At 51.5% G+C, this 18079-nt stretch overlaps 1 protein-coding gene across 1 annotated transcript in view; it reads right to left on the bottom strand.

Annotated features, from left to right (window-relative positions):
- Positions 1-18079, bottom strand: part of LOC119391386 (ATP-binding cassette sub-family A member 17) — a 41798-nt gene that overhangs the window by 10659 nt on the left and 13060 nt on the right. The window contains exons 8-12 of the mRNA XM_049415269.1: positions 11194-11462; positions 10554-10741; positions 5179-5336; positions 4091-4387; positions 2523-2648 (exon numbers count right to left, since the gene is read on the bottom strand). Coding sequence (XP_049271226.1) covers positions 2523-2648; positions 4091-4387; positions 5179-5336; positions 10554-10741; positions 11194-11462 — 1038 coding nt within the window. The remainder of the gene's footprint in view (positions 1-2522; positions 2649-4090; positions 4388-5178; positions 5337-10553; positions 10742-11193; positions 11463-18079) is intronic.

Genomic DNA, 18079 nt, shown 5'->3' with positions numbered 1-18079 from the left:
ATTCCCTGAGAGACAGAAAATAGAGTCATATCTTAATGACAACATTCACGCACTCCAGCCTTTCAAAGGCTCTTGAATCCATCCGATATGGTAGCTACACAACGAAAAGCAGTTAGACTTAGGCCTTTCTTCCAGTAAATTCTAACCATTCTTACCTCCGTGAAGTTATCGATGTCAGGTAGCGCTTACATTTGACGACTATGACTCAGCGAAATACCTCACCTTCTACCCTTTCGACGTTACCTTGAATTGTTACACGCATACTGTTGGCAACCAAGCCGTTTTATTCCGCTCCTGTCTGGACAAACAAGGAATGAAATAATAATAATTCTCGGTCTTTTACGTCCAAAAACCACGATACGATTATGACAGTCGCTGTAGAGCAAGACTCCGGACATTTCGACTAACTGGGGTTCGTTAATGTGCTCTGAAAACGCGCAGTAAACGGGGGCTCTAGCATTTTGCCGCAATCGAAATGAGCTTGATCACATGCAATCCGTAAAGACTCACTCTGGCAGCAGTAGTAGATGCCCGCTCCCAACAAGCGGTACGTGGGGTCACGGCTGCACAAGTGCCAGAGCAGGCTGTGGCCGGCGATTAGCGTGTGGCGCCTGTTCAGGCAGTCCTGGTTCTCGCGGTCCAACTCCAGCGTCTTGGTCAGCGCACGCGGAAACGCGAACGCCGGCACCAGTGCCATCGCGTACTCGTACCCACCCTGCTTGACCAGGTCTTCGCCGTGGTAGCGTCGCTCCGCGGTAAGGATCATCTGGTTCCACGTGAGCGCTGTGCCTGCCGAGTGAAAAAGCGTGCCAGCCTATACAGCATAGCTGCAACATTCTTGCTTCAAGGTTTGACAGCCGCGTTATGGAGGTGCCTGGAAACATATTAAGGCGAAAGCCGTAGATGCCTCATCAAACTCACGAATTGACCGTCAGCGTGTGCGGCGTCGGCGTCCAAACGAGTGATCATGTGATAACGTCGCCGTATGCCGTCATCATGACGTCAAATATTACCAAAATTTGTGACATCATCATGACATCACATGACATCGCCATTAGGTCAAAGGTGGGCCTATTCGCGAGGCACTGCGAAACCCCGTCAATTGCAGAAAGCTTGCAATGCCTGCGATCCGGAGGCAGTTCCAGACCAATGCCTGCCGAAAGCTTTCGGGGCTGATTGGTACGATCGACCGAGATGAGAAAGAAGATTACTTTCGCCTTTGAGTCGTGTTAAGTGAAGGCACGAGGGACCGTGTGAATTTTATGAGGGGTATACTTTGTTTCCGAGCTCTTCGACGGGGACAAATTGATGTTTCGTAACTCAAGTCCATTTGTTAGCTGCAGAGGTGCACGCATTAGGTAAATAACAGAAAATACAATAACAAAACAGGGAGTTTAATTGCTGTGTTTTTAAATGTCCATTATAGAAGCAGTGTTCGATGTCTGTAGAGATTAGCTGATGGACTTCTACAGTCGGTGCATAAACGGCTAACGGTTCAGGTCAAATTTAAGAGTGTATTCCTAGAACAGATGCCGTGGTCAGGGAGCCAGTGAATGGATTGTGACGCAACGTTTAAAGCGTGTTGTGTAATGGAGATAGATCGACAAAAGAACAAGTGTATCTGTAGCGAAGCAATATAATTACTAGGATATCCATACTTAGCACCCAAGCTCTGCATAAGTTTACTTGTATAAATGTAATATAAAGTTTCTCCCAGAGTAACGATTCAACAGTGGTTGTTTGGTTTCGGCGTGGCGACAGATGTACGCATCCATTAACCATAAGCCATAGAGCTCAATGCCTACTCTTCCACTGTGCGCCAGTATTTACAAACTCTTGGTTGCTCCACTAGAATAATACAAGACAGATGCGGAGCACGTACTATTTGTTATGGACTATAATTGCTTTATTCACCATGGTTTGTTTAATTTTCGGCTTACGTAGAAACGTTCAGAACATTAATGAAAAAAGAAGCGCAGGAAATTAAGGATACGAGCGAAGAACACATATTTTAACACTTTTTCGGATAACGTCCAACGCTCCCCATATTGTAATGGAGCAGCTATTTAACTCGTTAAAGCTTAGTTGCCACACAGAGCAGCCAGTTTAAGCCCAGCTTCTCTCCGGTTATGCTTAAAACAATGGACACTGCGTTAGCTTGACGATAACAACAAATCCGAAGGGAGGAAGCTTGGGCGCATTGGTAGTTCATCGTACATCTCAGAAACCATAGCGCGCTAAATGAACACGAGATAAGATAATCAGGAGAAGCGCCACACAAGCGCTTGTCCTCTCTTTATCTTATCTCGTGTTCATTTAGTGCGCTATGGATTCTGAAGCACGAAAACAACAAACTTACCACGAGGATTGCTGAGGTGTGACCCGATGTCTTTCTTATGCACTTCTTGTTAATCCTAAAATTATTGCTAAAAGGAGCTTCTTTTGGGTTTCATATGGAGGTAACGAAAAAATAATAATTTTCATCAAGCAAGAGAATGTAATCCTTTAATGGTAAAGCTCACCTATAATCGTAAAAGTCAGCGCAATAAAAGAAAATGCCCCAGGCTGCGTCTTGGCGAAGAGCGACACCGTGTAAGCACTGGCCAGGCCGACAATAGAGAACGCCAGGACGGCCAGTAGCAGCGCCGCTGTGACAAGAACAGATAGCGCATCAAACGCGAAATGTGACGGTCCGCATCAATAAGACTATTGCAAAAAGTCCCCCGTTCACAGATGATGTCACATGACATAACATAACGACACAAAGTGACGTCGCCACTTTGTCAAAGGTGAGCCGATTCCGGAGGAACTGAAAAGCCGCGTGAGGGGCTGAAAGCTTCCAGGGGGAAGGGAAGGGATGGGGGAAGGATAAGTACAATCTACTCAGAAGAAAAATATCAAAAAGTAGAAGATGGCTTTAGCCTTCCAGTCGTCTTAGGCGAATGTATAATGGACCGTGCGACCTTTTATTAAGGCGATCGAGAGCCTCAGATACTTCATCAAGCGCGAAAATTGATCGTCGGCATCTCACGGCATCGGCGTCAACACCAGTGATGAACAACAATCACGTGATGACGTCACCAATGACGTCGTCATGACGCAGAGATCACCAAAATATGGGACGTCATCGTGACGTCATAATGAAGTCACTATAACGTCCCATACCGTGACGCCGCATGATGTCGCACGACACCATCGCATGGTCAAAGTTGGGCTGATCACGGAGGCGGTGCAAAACCAGGTGAGGTGCAAGAAGCTTGCAATGCCTACGATCCGGGAGGCAGTGCAAAGCCACGTTATATGCAGAAAGCTTTCAGAAGGGCGCGGGGAACGATCATAGACGACGTTCGCCTTCGAGCCGTCTTAGGCGAATGAATAAGGGTTAAGTAATATTTGCTTAGATAATCAAAATCAACAAGAGTTTATTGCGATCGCTCTAACCATAACTCCTCAGTACGGCGAGTCGGGATAGTTGGCTCTGCAAAAACATCTTCAAAGTTCAAGAACACCCGCGAGAAAAGTTAGAGATACTCAAGTCTCCTTAATTGCTTTGAATGCGATAGCATGACGGGTCACGGTGTGACGACTATATCGACGTCCGTACTATTTCGACGCCCATATCACGTGACAGCGTCCCACGACGTCATCACTTGATCACGCACGTTTTGTTGGCATCGGGTGGTAAAGTTACTCACCGGACGGACGCGGGATATTTTGATTTTTGTGGCACATAATGTCATCGCAATAAAGAATCAGTTTCGCCGCAAAGGCGAAGCAATGAATGCAATAGCGGCAAATTGGAATGTTGTACGAAGTAAGACGATCAGCTAACTCTTTTGGACCCAATGTCACGTAACTCCACAAAACATAGGCGTAAGGAAATACGGCCGCTCCAGGGGGCGAAGCGGTTTTCGTGCTGTCTGTCGTCTCAACGCGGGCACATCACGTACAAGTATATGCGAGCCGTCTACCGATGTCTGACGAGATGGCGCGTGCGCCAGCGCTCCTGACCACGCCCTTTTGATCGAAGTTCGCAGCTGCTGCTCGAGCTTCGGAGCCCAGCTACATTTTAATGTCTGTATATACTCACCGGACGTCTCCATGGTGACCGCGTAATAGAAGGAGTGAAGCACTCCCATGAGCGCCCACACGGTGATGTACGTCTGCAGGTCGAACAGGTAGTTGGACGTCCAATATGTGCACCCAGACATACCGGTCATCATCTGGATGTCCTTGGCGCGGCTCGCGCGCTCTGCCGTCGGGAATAGAGAGAACGCCGCCACCAGGACACCCGCGACCAGAGGCAGAAACAGGGCGCGCGCAGCCATCGTGATTGCGCTGGTGGAGGACATCGCCGACACCACGCGTTCGAAGCTCGCCAAGGTGCCTGCGAGAGCAATGTTGATGTCGGGAGGGGTCAAACTCAGGGGGGCAAGGCTCCAGTGCAGAAATGTTTGGAAAGCCCGTAAGCGAATGCGAATAACAGGTAAATGACGTCTAGAAAATTTCAAGGAGCACCAGCATCTGTTACTATATACTTCGTGGTCGTGTTATGTCTTTGTATTTGTTCTTTGTGTTCTCCGGTAGCGCTAGTGAGGCATGAAAAACCATCTACGCGAGCCGGTTGGCTTGTTGGTGTGTTCATGGCGATAACGTCCCAATGTCACTCAGGCCATGAGAAGCGTTGTAATGGAGGGCTCTGGATAATTTCGACCATCTGGGGTTCTTTAACAAGCACTGAAACCGTGCACGTACACGGGCCTCGAGCATTTCGCCTCCATCGAAATGCGACCGCCTCGGCCGGGATCGAAACCGCGTCATTCGGGACAGCAGCCAAGCACCGTAACCGTGGCCACTGCGGCGGCTACAACGCGAAAGAATAATTTTCGCTGGAGTGTGACAGATGTTACCTCGTTTTGTCCATACAGAAGCTTTTGTCATGTATCAAGCTCTTAACTTGTTAGTTAAAGACCATGAAATGGACACGACATATACAATATAAATAATGCGTAATCACATTTACTACACCTGACGCCTTGACGACCTGGGCTACCACTCACAACGACCACGCGAACTTTTCGTTATCAGTGTTTTCACGTTTGTCCGATTTTTTACAACGCTGACTCCGAGAGAATAAATTTGTAGGCCATGTGACTATAAGATTCGGCATGCACTAACCTTCGACCACAGTCTCCGACGAGGAGATGAGTGCGGCGGGCTCTAATCCCGGCGTCACTTTGCCGCCCTCGGTCAGGTTCCGCAGTAGGGCCGTGTGCACCATGCTCATTGCGATGGCCTTGCCACCGCGCAGGTACGGATTGAACCAGGCCTCCACGCTACAAAAGTAGCGAGTTTTAGTATAGCGGATAACAGCAAACGCAAGGATTTAGCGTTAGCGTTAGCGTTGCGTGCTCCTAACTGCGCATGAGCAGAACGTAAACGTAGCCCGAGCTCTTACGTCCGAACGCTATTTCTGGAATATAGCGTTCAACGCTAACGCACGCAAGAGATCCCGTACGTAGGGCAAGATGGCGGTGCCTGTTGAAGCGAGAGCCGTCCACTTCGAATCTTTGTAGCCGTCGTCCTGCATTATTAAGCTTATTCATTCCCTAATAATGTTCGTGTTTGATTTAGATTTGAGTAATGAGGCTTCGCCAACCGTGTACCGCTGATAAAATAGCTCCGTTTTTGAGATACAAAGTGCATTTGCGCTGCAGAAGGCTTAGCAAGATTTGCTTGCAAGGTTCGCTCATGTTTTCTGTAGCAGCGCAGAGATGGCGACGCTGTCTTTAGTCGCCTCTTTCCAAGATACGGCCACAAGTCAAGCAGATACATGTCAGGCGTCGTTTCCCTTCATGCCTTTCGCGGCAGTGCATGAATGTGACGCGTGATGCGTCCCAGCTTAAAAAGGCCAGGTAATACGGGTCTTGAAGAATTCTCGAACGCGGCATGTCGACAGAAACCAATGTGTCAGAACTCAACACTTCTGCAAACGCGACATGGAGACGCAACAGTGGTGACTTTGGATCAGCTCGACTTGGTGGCGCTTTTGTGGATTCTACAGTGCATTTAGTGTTTTTATGTCTAGATGGCGCCGTATGTGCTTGCGTTAGCGTTAGCGGGAATGCCTTCCGCTGTACTAAAAGACCACCAGTTGACACGCAGCGCGTTCCGTTTTAGCGTTAGCGTTGAGACGCACGCTAACGCTAACGTAAGCGTTTCCCGCTATACTAAAACTCGCTAGTATTACGGGGGTGTGCTGTCTGTGATACGCAACTGTGGAGGTGCGCGATATGCCGAAGTCAGACAACGCAGAGCCCATTTAGAGGAATAATCAAGTCGTGTAGGTCCTCAATGCTGCAGATTTAATCGAAGGAGAATTACCGAATACCAACAATAATGTAAATTGTTCCGTCGAGAAGCTTTTTGCTTTCTTCAGTAATTCATATGTGTGGTGAAATAGTGAAGAAGACGAGGACAGCAGCGAGGAATGCGCCACGTTGCGGACAAAAATGGGGCGCGTGGTGGTGGCGGCGAAAAAAAAAAAAAGGAAGAAGAAGGAGAGAGCTGGCGGGAGTGGCCACGGAGGCACAGCGTTCGAGAGGCCACGTTCGCGAGGGCTACCCGGGACAACCGCTGGGCAGCCTCCTGACGGGTCGCGCTCCTGCGGGCGCTGGAGACCAAGGTGTCCGTGTCCTGCCCGGTACCTGGCCGGTTCCTGCCTGCTTCTTTCCTGCGCTTGCTGGTTCCGGTCTGCCTGCCTGAACGCGTGGTCCACCACCACTCACCCTGCTGCTCACCTAGCCGCGCCGCTACGTCTCGTCTATATGCTGAGACGGTCGACCGTCGGCCTGCTGTGCTGCAGACGTTTACCCGGGACGTGAGCAGGATGTCAACGAATGTGAGCGCATCACTCTAGGACATTCCACGCGTATTGACATTTTCGTTTGAAGTGTATTTGGGGATATCTCTTATGCGTGTATTGTCTTCAAAAGTTGCTTCTGCTTGATAATATATGTTGCTTGTATACCAGCCTTATCGTGCACGGCTCCTTCCTTCACCGCACCGTACATGAATCAAAGTGACGGTCCGCACCTTACTCATTACAATATGATTCTCCTTAATCAGCGCTGTCAGATAAAACTACCGCAGTAGTAAAGTAGCGGGCAACGAATAATAGATTTACGATCTGGTAATTTCTGTTCGTGGAGAAATCAATGTTATCCAACGAAATCGCTCTCAAGCATACTATAACAGAAACAGCTTCAATGGCCAATAGGGCAAATTCTTTTCTACGTAACGTAGAGGAAGATATGTTTTTACAGCACGGCTTAGTCTACCCTGCTCCGTTGCCGTCGTTGTAGTAGTAGTAATAGTTGTCACGCAGGTCACGCGACCAGACGGGGGAGTGAAAAAAGGAATAAATAAAACAAAATGATGGTGCTGATGACCTTTTTATACCAAAAGTCATCATCATCACAATTAAATCTTCCGTGTCTGACGGGTTTCACGGCGTTGAACTGGCTGAATCTTTTTATATGAGTAAACAAAAAAAGTTCTACCGAGGCTCAGCCTACAATTTGGTTATTGTTGTTAAAGTGTACCCGCGAGCGATTTCGATGTATGAAGTTGATTTACTCAGCAGCAAAAGTCACCAGATCGGAAATGCTTGATTCGCGCTTTACGCATGTGGCACTAAGAGATGCTTCCTACTGTACAACAAATAGTTGCACCTTCTCAGGTTGGCAATTATTAATGCATTATGGGCCTTCTTAACTCTATACCCGTTATTAAGCTTACGCTTTATAAACTTTCTACAAATGAAGTATTTCGGAACGCATGGAAGTTATGGTGGAAGGAAACAAGGCATGGAAAGACGGCCACAAGAAAAAAAAAACGCCAGGCCTGCGCGGAACCCGCAGCACAGTGAGAGCGAAAGCTGGAAGAGCGGCGTTTCTAGAGCCCGTTAAGCTCTCTTGGGGCTACAATACAAGTACACTAGAAAGGTACCCACTGCTCCATAAATCACAATTTTTGTGAAGTTGGGAAGCACCTACTAAGCCATTATTAGTCATTCTGCGGAGAAGCGAGGCACCAGCTACACGTCTGTAAGGCATTAAGTGCACTTTGTTGACGCGACGACTGATGACGATGAAGAATTATGGCTCAGCCCTTTGTAATGGGTTGGAATCTTTAAACGGCCCACCAGTTATGTAATTTGCATTGGGTGACGCCCGGTCGCTATTTCCCTCTCCCGTCATGCTGTGTAGGGCCCGCTCACGCTAGCGGCACGGCAGCTCGCCGTTTGCCGTTTGACGTTCTCAGGCTGCCGTGCGCAAGCGATTTCGTTCGCGCACGTCTGCCGTTCTTTGCCGTCCGCAGAATAGGTCCGAGACCCATTTTCTCGCCGTCCTCCGTCTGCCGCAGAGCGACGTGGCCAATCAGCGACGGAGGAGCGGTTGCCATGACTACGGCGCGCCGCGTCGTCTGCTTTTGGCTTTCCTTGTCGTCTGCGTCTGCCGCGGGACGCTTCGAGCTGCTTGCTTTTTTTTTCTGCGCTTTTCACGCTAGAAGTGCGTATTTCGTCCGTGTCGTTTTCCAGGCATGGTTTCAGCAGTCGATAAAGCGTTTTCGTCTGTCCCGCATTAAAAAAAGCGTCGCGTACGATCAAATAAAGTGTCCCCAAGCTGGCGACAGGTCAAGTGGCGCCAGCTATGGAGAATCAGAAACAACTAACAAACGCGTAATCTATGTCCTCCGAGCATTCGGAAACGCCCTTCTCGACTCGCTAAGCCTACAGCATCGATTATTTGAGCACGGCTCTCAACAACAGGGCCGAATCGGCACGAATACTTTGCTGTCGAAGCTTAAGGACGTGAATCTAAAGCAAATGGAAGCATCAGTCCGGAGCTTACACGCTACAGAGCGCACGGCGGCCACTTGATAGATTCGAGGTGGACGACAACCGCTTTCAGCAGTGCGGCCATGTTTTTCGGAGTCTCGCCGGCGAAGCTTGCCGTGCAAGTAAGACAGCTCTCGCGCGTGCGGCGACGGCGGACGTTCTGCGGCACCGCGCCGTTGCGGCGGGCTTGCCGCTAGCGTGAGCGGGCCCTAAGGGTACGAACACACTGGCGGCGCGGCACTCCCGCCCGCCGCTCACCGCTCGCTGGATGCCGCTTTTCTCTCTTTCTCCCGTGGAGCGTCAAAATCTTTCTCCCGCCGACTCGATCGCTCGCGGATCTATTTTCGCCGCTACCGCCGGCTGCCGCGCAAGCAAACCACCAATCAGCGCCTGCTTTACCTCCTCTTCCTTCTCACACGGGCTGTCGTCATAGCAACCAGACATTGTTCTCCACACCCGCGCAACTCCTCTCCGTCTTCCTGGGAGAAATCGCGAGCCGGCAGCAAGCAGGCGGCATATATGGCTCTGGCCGGCGGGTGCGCGCTCCTCGACATGCCCGTTCTTGTCTCGTGATTCTCGCGCCGGCAATGTGGACAGCGTGTTGCTGCTTGCCGCGCGGAGGCGCCGACGGGCGGGACGCCGCCGCGGCATGCTTCCCGCCAGTGTGCACGTACCTTAACATACGTTGACGTGGGAGAGAGACGGGGGGGGGGGGGGGAAGAACTTTACTGAGACCCCAAGGAAGTGGATCATGCGCTTATGGGCTTCCTTGGCAACCATTACAAGTGCACTTACGAGGACACCACTACGCTATAAATCATTGTAATTTTTGAGAAGTAGGGCAGCAGGCACTGTGCCATTTTTCGTCATTCTACGGAGAGCGTTGGTACCTGCTAAACGCATGTAAGGCATTATGCGTACTTTGTTGATGCTGTGCCTGATGACGATGAAGAATTAGTGCAGAGCCCTTTGTAATGGGTTGGAAGCATTCAACAACCTACTCGTTGCGCAATTCGCATTGTGTGACGCCTGGTTACAGAATTCGCGTTGTGCGACGCTTGGTGCTTATTTTACTCTTCTACCACGCTATACTCCATATGCTAATGTGGTTCCTTCCCGACATGAAGCCTGTATAGGACCTTTTGCAAAGCAGTTTCAAGCACCGGCATGGCTCAGAGGTTGAATACTGGGCTCCCACGCAGAGGGCCCAGGTTCGAACCTCGTTCCATCGTGGAATTTTTTTTCTTATTTCGAGCGATACTAGTTACGGACACCGGCGGCGGCGGCGGCGGACAACTACGGCGCCAAAAACGGCCGGTGAAATGATCTCATAACAGCTTTCGCTGTAACTAGGTCTAAGAAGTATAAAGTTCGAAGAAGTGTATACCTCGTTCTTATGCCAGCTGGAATGCAATATTTCGCACTTCTTTTGACTTACTAACAAAATAGTTCCATGTGAAACTTACTATTGCAATTTCTATGGGGCTAATGCGTCCAGCATGTGCATTTGCGCCCTCTACAGAGCGCAGCAGCGTGGTTAGCGGTCGAAGGACCTTTTAGCGTTTTCGCGGACTTTCCAAGAATTCTAAAGGTTACACAAGAGACGTCTCAAGAGCTTCCGAACACACGGAATGAGTGACATCGCACGCACGTGCCATTCTCGTCGAAGACTGCCCCGACGACCAGCTTCTGACTGTAGGCAATGAAATTCTGGCTGGCCAGGAACAACAGCCGCTCCGGGGCATCGACGAAAGTGGTGGCCGTGGCGCCTTGCTGCTCGGCGAGGGCACGATACGCGGCAGCCGGTATCGCCTGGTCACGACCGAATTGCACGAAAGCCTGCACGAGGCGTGCGTACGGCGTCAAGGCGTGCTTACAACAAAGAATATTTCAAACTTACCTGCAACGCATTTTGCAGGTTCAGAGGTATAAGAAGTGACAGCGCACATTTCATCCGTGATTACATGAAAGTACGAAGCGAAGTGGTTTAGTAGCCGGTGTGAAGCAAATGCTATCTCGTTAGTGTGGTGATCATTTGATGAGAGTTCTGTACCTGCCGCTACCAAAATGAATTCAAAAAGGCGCTTCGATTACGTCAAGCCGCACTTATGTGTAGCTTGTACGTGCCGTTCTATTATTATTATTTTCTGCGTATGGTGGTGAAATTAGGTTATATCGAAATTGAATGCGCGAATAGAGGTGCCCAAATGAACTTGGGATTACAGAACTGGCAACAAAACTTGTTCAAGGACACTTTTATTACCCGCCACGGCCATTGATCTGCCACTCACCTCGAGAGCATTCGTTTCCTCATTATCCACGCTGTCCAGCGTTATGGGCACGAGGATGCGATCGGTGAGCAACGGTGCGACTCCATGCAAGGCGGACTTCTCGAAGATCAACATCACCCAGAAGATGGTGAAAGGCGCGACCCACGCGAGTGCCAGTGCGACGCAGCTTCGTGACAGGCACAGAGCTCGCTTGGACAGCAGTGCCAGCATCGTACGCATCAAGTTGGGCTGGACGGTGACCAGCGAGCTAGCCGTGGTGACGTCATCCTCTGGAAAGCGAGATCGACAATGTGTGTGTCATGCCGTGCATCTAGTATTCCGGCTCCGAAATCACACGTTAGAGAAAAACGAGCGTTTTCAGAGGAAAGGAGGGCGACCGTCCACGGGGGAGTCCCGAAAGCATTTCGCAGCGGGAACCTGTTTCCCAACGTGACCCGTGTCACGAAGGATGCAAATCACGAAGGATGTCAATATTAAAAATCAAGGGGCCGAGTCGGAAGCGAGCACAGACTTTCAGCGTGGTAAGAAGGTGTTTCACCGTAGAGCCACGCTAGTGCTTGAAGTACAACATTGATTGTAGGCGGGCTAGTTGGTACATACTAAGAGTGGAAACAACATGCCAATACGATAATAAATTCACTTGTAAGTCAGCGCTGTTTATGTGTGCTCTTCGTTGTCCCGTCTTGGCGTGCTCTTTTCACGCTCAGTATGTTTCAAATGGTTTTGCAAAAAAAAAGAAAGAAAGAAAGAAAAACGAGGAGCCCTTCCCCAATCGGTAAAAAAAGAGCAAGCGAAGCTTGGCGTGTGCGTGCATGATCTACTGTTTTTTCCATCTCATATCTGGACTTGAATTGGCAAAAAACGGCGCGCGTGGAGCGAGAGAACACGCCATTGCTCCCTTTGCCTCCCAGTGCGAACAGAGTGATCCTCCTCTTCCTTCACCTCCATTCCTGTGGCACCAGTCCCGCCATTTCTTGTCCTCGTTCCTGTGTGCCTCCAAATTTTTGTCAGTCCTTTGCCTCCTTCTGCGCGCCAGCTGCGGCTAAGGAGGGGGACCTGCCAAGCGCCGGTGCCGGCGCTCGGCCCATCCATTCCTTCTAACCCGATTTCTGCCACTGTCGAGCCTCTGAACGAGACTGGATTTGGTGTTTGTCGCCAGTGTGTCCCCTTCTCCATTTTATTGCGATAGCAATTATATGGACAGTCTCGGCTGGATTTTGACGTCGCCGTCGCCGCCGTCATGCACCGTACATGTATAAGTATGTATATATATATATATAAAAGCCCCGAAGAAATATAATTCAGAAAATTGCTTTCGAAGCGCGGAATCGAACCAGGGACCTCTTGCTCCGCAGCGAGTGGCGCTAACCACTACGCCACGAAACGCAGATCCTCCACGTAGCTAACGGTGAGAGTTATATTGTCACGTGGTCGTGACGTCGACGAAGACAGCAGTCAGCACGTCCGAGATGAAACTGTTTATTTGGCCGAACTTGTGGCCGGGAAACTGAAAGTCAAACTACAGCAATACGCTGATAGCGGGGAACAGATCGTCGACCGTCGATCAACTGACAAGCAGTCAAGCGCGTCGGCTTTTATACAGGCGCTATCGAACTTTCCAGAGATATCGCTGTTGGCGGCGTTATCTCTCGACAAAGCTGGAACATTCTCGTGCGGCGCGCAATCTTAACGAATTGTTCCAAAACAATCGCGAAACTTCCTACACATCACGGCGAGGCCTGCACAGCGCGTTGCCCACAGTCTTTGTGGGTGAAGCTTCAACTCATGAAATATAAGGCTCGCGGCAATGCCCCCCTCTGAAAAAGCATCGTCCCGATGCTTAAAAACAGAACATGAATACATGCAATACTAAAGAAAACTAATAAAGAAAGCAAACATTAGAGTCCTCAGGTGCGCTAACGAGCATAGTACGGTTTAAGGCGCACCACATGCACGACCTCGGGTCGAGCTCGGCGCCTCTGAGAGTTCGTGATGCCGTCGGGGACAACCTCGTAGTCGAGTGCGCCGAGACGTCGAAGTACCCTGTACGGTCCGAAGTATCGTCGAAGAAGCTTCTCGCTCAGTCCGCGTCGTCGTATTGGCGTCCAGACTCAGACACGGTCGCCGGGCTGGTACTCGACGAAGCGTCGTCGAAGATTGTAGCGACGGCTGTCGGTGTGCTGCTGGGTCTTGATGCGCAGGCGGGCCAGCTGTAGAGCTTCTTCGGCACGTTGTAAGTAAGCGGCGGCGTCGACATTTTCTTCGTCGGTGACGTTGGGTAGCATGGCGTCGAGCGTCGTCGCCGGGCTCCTTCCGTAGACCAACTTGTACGGCGTCATCTGCGTCGTTTCTTGGACGGCCGTGTTGTAAGCGAAGGTCACGTACGGAAGGACGGCGTCCCACGTCTTGTGCTCAACGTCGACGTACATGCCGAGCATGTCGGCGATGGTCTTATTTAGACGCTCGGTGAGGCCATTGGTCTGCGGGTGGTAGGCGGTGGTGCGGCGGTGGCTCGTCTCGCTGTACTTCAAGATCGCCTGAGTTAGGTCCGCAGTAAAGGCCTGTGTCTGTGATAAGGACCTCTGGGGCGCCATGACGCAAGACGATGTTCTCCACGAAGAACTTGGCTACCTCGGCGGCACTGCCTTTGGGCAAGGCCTTTGTCTCGGCGTAGCGGGTGAGATAGTCAGTCGCTACGACGACCCACTTGTTGCCGGAAGTCGACGTCGGGAACGGCCCCAGTAGGTCCATCCCGATTTGCTGGAACGGCCGGTGCGGTGGTTCGATTGGCTGCAGAAGTCCCGCTGGCTTAGTCGGCGGTGTCTTCCGTCGCTGGCAATCTCGGCAAGTCTTGACGTAGTGGGCGACGTCGGCAGCAAGGCGTGGCCAGTAGTATTTTCCTGTATTCTGGCGAGCGTCCGGGAAACACCGAGGTGTCCAGCCGTCGGGTCGTCGTGTAGGGCCTGGAGGACTTCTGGTCGCAATGATGAGGGCACGACAAGAAGGTAGTCCATTCGCAGTGGCGAGAAGTTCTTTTATTGCGATAGCAATTATATGGACAGTCTCGGCTGGATTTTGCCGTCGCCGTCGCCGCCGTCATGCACCGTATATGTATAAGTATGTATATATACATAAAGGCCCCAAAGAAAAATAACTCAGAAAAATGCTTCCGAAGCGCGGAATCGAACCAGGGACCACTTGCTCCGCAGCGAGCGGCGCTATCCACTACGCCACGAAACGCAGATCCTCCACGTAGCTAACGGCGAGCGTTATATACACACCATTTAGCGCTGGACGGACTCGGAGACAGCAGGCGATAATAAGCGTTTCTTCATTACCAGCGAGGTGGCGCTAGGAGCCCGACGGGCGCATTTAAAAGTCGTCGTCGGTGAGCTCGCTCGCTTCTTCTTACATTTGCGCATGGGAGAAGCTTGCCCTTCCGTTGTCTGCTCGCGCGGTTTTCTCGTGGCGAGGGGTACAGGAATGTTTCACGCTTTCACCGTGATGTCCGCGCTCATGTTACGGCGCGTACGAATGTCACTCGAGCTCAGGGACGCCGCCAAACGAACAAACAGAAGATGAGCGCGAACTATCAAGTGTCACAGCTCGACACTTGAAGCACGCTAGTTTCCTTCGCTGCTTCGGCCGCCTTTGCAACGGAAGCGCTGTTCAAACTGAGAGTATCCATTGGCGAGCCTCACTTCGTATAGCATTAGTTCCTTGCTATCGCATTCATTGCTTCGCCCTTGCGGCGAAACTGTGACTTTTTTCAGGAGAACGCCGTTCCGTAAGAAAAACGACGGCAGTCCTCGCTTGAATACCTTCGGAACAACGGCGGTCTTGGACTCCAGGTACTCCATAAGGCCCCCCAGTTCCGCGTCGGCTCGTTGCCTTTCGGCGAAGTCGTCGGCACTTATAGTTACGAGGAAGCAGTCATCGTCGTCGTCTTGCGGCGGCGTGTCGACGGGGGCACGAGAGAGGCAGTCGGCGTCAGAATGTTTTCGTCCGGACTTGTACACGATGGTAATGTCGAATTCTTGAAGCCTCAGACTCCATCGTGCGAGACAGGCACGTAGGCAAGGGGGGGGGCCCGGGGAGCCCGGCCCCCCCCCCTTGAAATTTTTCAAGCCTTCTATATTCCCAGGCAACTTTTTTTTTGTTTTTGCCATGGAAAGACTTCCTTTCGAACAATTAGGCCTTGGGCCCCCCCCGAAAAAAAAATCCTGGCTACGTGCCTGGTGCGAGACGACCTGAAGGGTCCTTTAAGTTAGCTAGCCAACATTAGGCGTGATGGTCACTGACAACTTTGAAGGGCCTGCCATAGAGGTAGGGGCGAAATTTTGACGTAGCCCAGATGATGGCAAGGCATTCCCTTTCTGTTGTGGAATAGTTGGTTTCTGCCTTGGATAGCGACCGGCTAGCATAACTGATTACCCTTTCAAGCCCGTCAGTCTTTTGCACAAGGACGGCACCGAGTCCTACGCTGCTTGCGTCGGTGTGTATTTCCGTATCGGCGCAATCGTCGAAATGTGCAAGTATGGGTGGCGTCTGCAGGCGTCGTTTAAGTTCCTCAAATGCTTGCACTTGCTCCGTTTCCCACCTGAATTCCACGTTAGTCTTCGTAAGAAGCGTCAGTGGTTCGGCGATGCGTGAAAAGTTTTTGACGAAGCGTCTGTAATAGGCGCATAAGCCGAGAAATCGGCGCACGGCCTTCTTGTCGGTGGGAGGCGCGAAGTCGGCGATGGCAGCCGTTTTCCGCGGGTCTGGGCACACTCCAGACTTGCTGATCACATGACCCAGAAACAAGAGCTCGTTGTACGCGAATCGGCACTTTTCTGGCTTCAGGGTCAGTCCAGAGGCCTTGATTGCATGAAGTACTGTCTCAAGCCGCCGGAGATGCTCGTCGAAGGTCGAGGAAAACACGACGACGTCGTCCAAATACACAAGGCACGTCTGCCACTTCAATCCGACCAGCACGGTGTCCATGACGCGCTGGAACGTCGCAGGTGCCGAGCAAAGACCAAAAGGCATGACCTTGAACTCAAAGAGGCCGTCGGGTGTTATAAAAGCGGTCTTTTCTCGGTCTCTTTCGTCTACTTCGATCTGCCAATAGCCGGTCTTGAGGTCCATCGACGAAAAGTACGTCGCGTTGTGTAGTCGATCCAGGGTGTCGTCTATCCGTGGGAGGGGGTACACGTCCTTCTTCGTCACTTTGTTCAGGCGTCGATAATCGACGCAAAAACGTAGAGTCCTAACCCTTCTTCTTCACTAGCACCACGGGGGGTGCCCAGGGACTTTTGGACGGCTGGATGATGTTGTCGCGTAGCATCTCGTCGACTTGTTTCTTTATCGCGTCGCGCTCTCGAGTCGAAACTCTGTAGGGGCTCTGACGGAGGGGCCTCGCACTTTCCTCCGTTATAATTCGGTGTTTCGCCACCGGACTTTGTCGAATTCGTGATGACGACGATAAGCAATCCTTGTATTGCAGGGGCAGGGTTTTCAGCTGGTCTTGCTTGACCTTCGGAAGGCTCCGGTTGACGTCGAAATCTGGTTCGGGGCCTCGATTCGTTGAAGCAGGTTCGGCAGCATCGAAGAGGGCGAAAGCATCGCTGGCGGCAACACATTCGTCGATGTAGGCGACCGTCGTACCAATGTTCAGGTGCCTATATTCGTGGCTGAAATTTGTCAGCATTACCTTTGCTTTACCGTCACGCAGTTCGGCTATACCTCTTGCGACGCAAATTTGACGGTTCAAGAGTAGTTGCTGATCGCCCTCGATGACGCCTTCAAGGTTCGCAGGTTTTTCGGTGCCGACGGAAATAATGACGCTGGAGCGCGGCGGAACGGTCACCTGCTCTTCTATCACGTTCAATGCATGGTTCCCTGGCGTCGCGTGGGGCGGGAGCGCTTTGCCTGAGGTTAGCGTTATCGATTCAGACCTCAGGTCGATGACGGCGCCGTGGTCGCTTAGGAAGTCCATTCCAAGTGTCACATCCCTATAGCAATTTTGTAGGATTACAAAGCTTGCAGGATAAGTCCGGTATTGATGGTGACTCTCGCCGTGCAGACACCAATCGGCGTTATCAGGTGGCCTCCAGCTGTCCGGATTTCGGGTCCACTCCAAGCGGTCTTTACTTTCTTCAGCTTGGTGGCGAAAGGTCCACTGAAGACAGAATAGTCGGCTCCGGTGTCGACAAGAGCTGTGACGCTGTGGCCGTCGATAAGAACGTCAAGGTCGCTAGTTCGTCGTCTCACGTTGCAGTTAGGTCGTGGCGTGGGGTCACGGCTGCGTCGGTGTGTTCCGCTGCTTCCATTTTGCGTCGTCGGGTTTTCTTCAGTCCGCGAGATTTCGTCGTCAGGGGTCTGTCTGGTTCGCGTCGTGTTCTGAAGGTTTCGTCGCGGCGTCGTCGTCGGCGGCGGAGGATCTTCGGTAGTTCGTGGTACAGCAACCGCACCTCCATCGGTTGCTGCCCTTAGTTTTCCGGATACGGGCTAGGCGACCGGCCCCGCCCTTACAAAAATGTATTTAGACAGTCTATAGATTGTCTAAACCCATTTTTAAACAATCTATAGACTATCTACATATATTTTTGTACGGGCGGTTTGGGCCAGTGTACGGCCGGCGGTGCGGTGACATGTAGCGGCCGGGCGACGGCGAGCGGGAAGGTCGTTGTTCTTGCCACTGTGTTCCGGTGAGGTAGTCGTCGATGTCGCGCGGCCGTTCGCCTGGCTGCGGGCGCGGCGCGTTGACGGCGAATCCGCGTAGTCCCATCTGTCGGTACTGGCAGCGGCGGTACGTGTGGCCGGCCTCTCGGCAGTGGTAGCAGAGCGGGCGGTTGTCGGGGGCACGCCAGACATCGGTCTTCCTCGGGGTGTTGCGCTGGCC

Source organism: Rhipicephalus sanguineus, chromosome 4 (assembly GCF_013339695.2).
Source record: "Rhipicephalus sanguineus isolate Rsan-2018 chromosome 4, BIME_Rsan_1.4, whole genome shotgun sequence".
Taxonomy (NCBI): Eukaryota; Metazoa; Arthropoda; class Arachnida; order Ixodida; family Ixodidae; genus Rhipicephalus; species Rhipicephalus sanguineus.
The sequence above is the reverse complement of the archived record's forward strand: the minus strand, read 5'-3'. Positions and strand labels throughout refer to the sequence as shown.